Here is a 461-nt window from a genome sequence, read left to right as displayed (position 1 = left end):
GGCCCGGCGGCGCGGCTCCGCCGTCTTCCGGGTCAATGAGCGCCTGGCACCGGGAGCCACCAGCACCTCCTCCTGCGATTTCCTCTACGACGTGGACCCCCCGCCCCCCTTGGGCACAGCCTCCAACGTCTGCTTCGAGGTGGATGACGTGCCAGGGGTCTGCAAGCGGCTGCAGAGCCAGGGGTGCTCCCTGCCAGTGCCCCCCACGGAGGTGAGGGATGACGGTGGCTCTGTCACCTACGGTGTGGTGAGTTCCATTGTGGGCAATGTCAGCCATACCCTTCTGGACCGATCCCGATACTCGGGACCCTTCCTGCCTGGCTTCCAACCCATCCAAGAAGCCCCCTCAACTGCAGGGGATGGGATTGAGATCAACCACTTTGACCATATCACATACGTCTGCCGGCGGGGCAGTGCCCGGGCAGCTCTGGACTGGTACCAGCGCTGCTTTGGCTTCCACC

The 461-nt window shown here is 64.6% G+C and overlaps 1 protein-coding gene across 1 annotated transcript in view; it reads left to right on the top strand.

The window, feature by feature from the left end:
- HPDL (4-hydroxyphenylpyruvate dioxygenase-like) overlaps window positions 1-461 on the top strand; it is a 9,579-nt gene that overhangs the window by 8,530 nt on the left and 588 nt on the right. Inside the window, 2 exon segments of the mRNA XM_010006695.1 lie at window positions 140-459; window position 461. The exon segment at window position 461 is cut by the window's right edge and continues 588 nt beyond it. Of these exon segments, the coding sequence (XP_010004997.1) occupies window positions 140-459; window position 461 (321 nt within the window).

The sequence above is a fragment of the Chaetura pelagica genome, unplaced genomic scaffold (assembly GCF_000747805.2).
Source record: "Chaetura pelagica isolate M959 unplaced genomic scaffold, ChaPel_1.0 scaffold69, whole genome shotgun sequence".
Classification (NCBI taxonomy): domain Eukaryota; kingdom Metazoa; phylum Chordata; class Aves; order Apodiformes; family Apodidae; genus Chaetura; species Chaetura pelagica.
The sequence above is the reverse complement of the archived record's forward strand: the minus strand, read 5'-3'. Positions and strand labels throughout refer to the sequence as shown.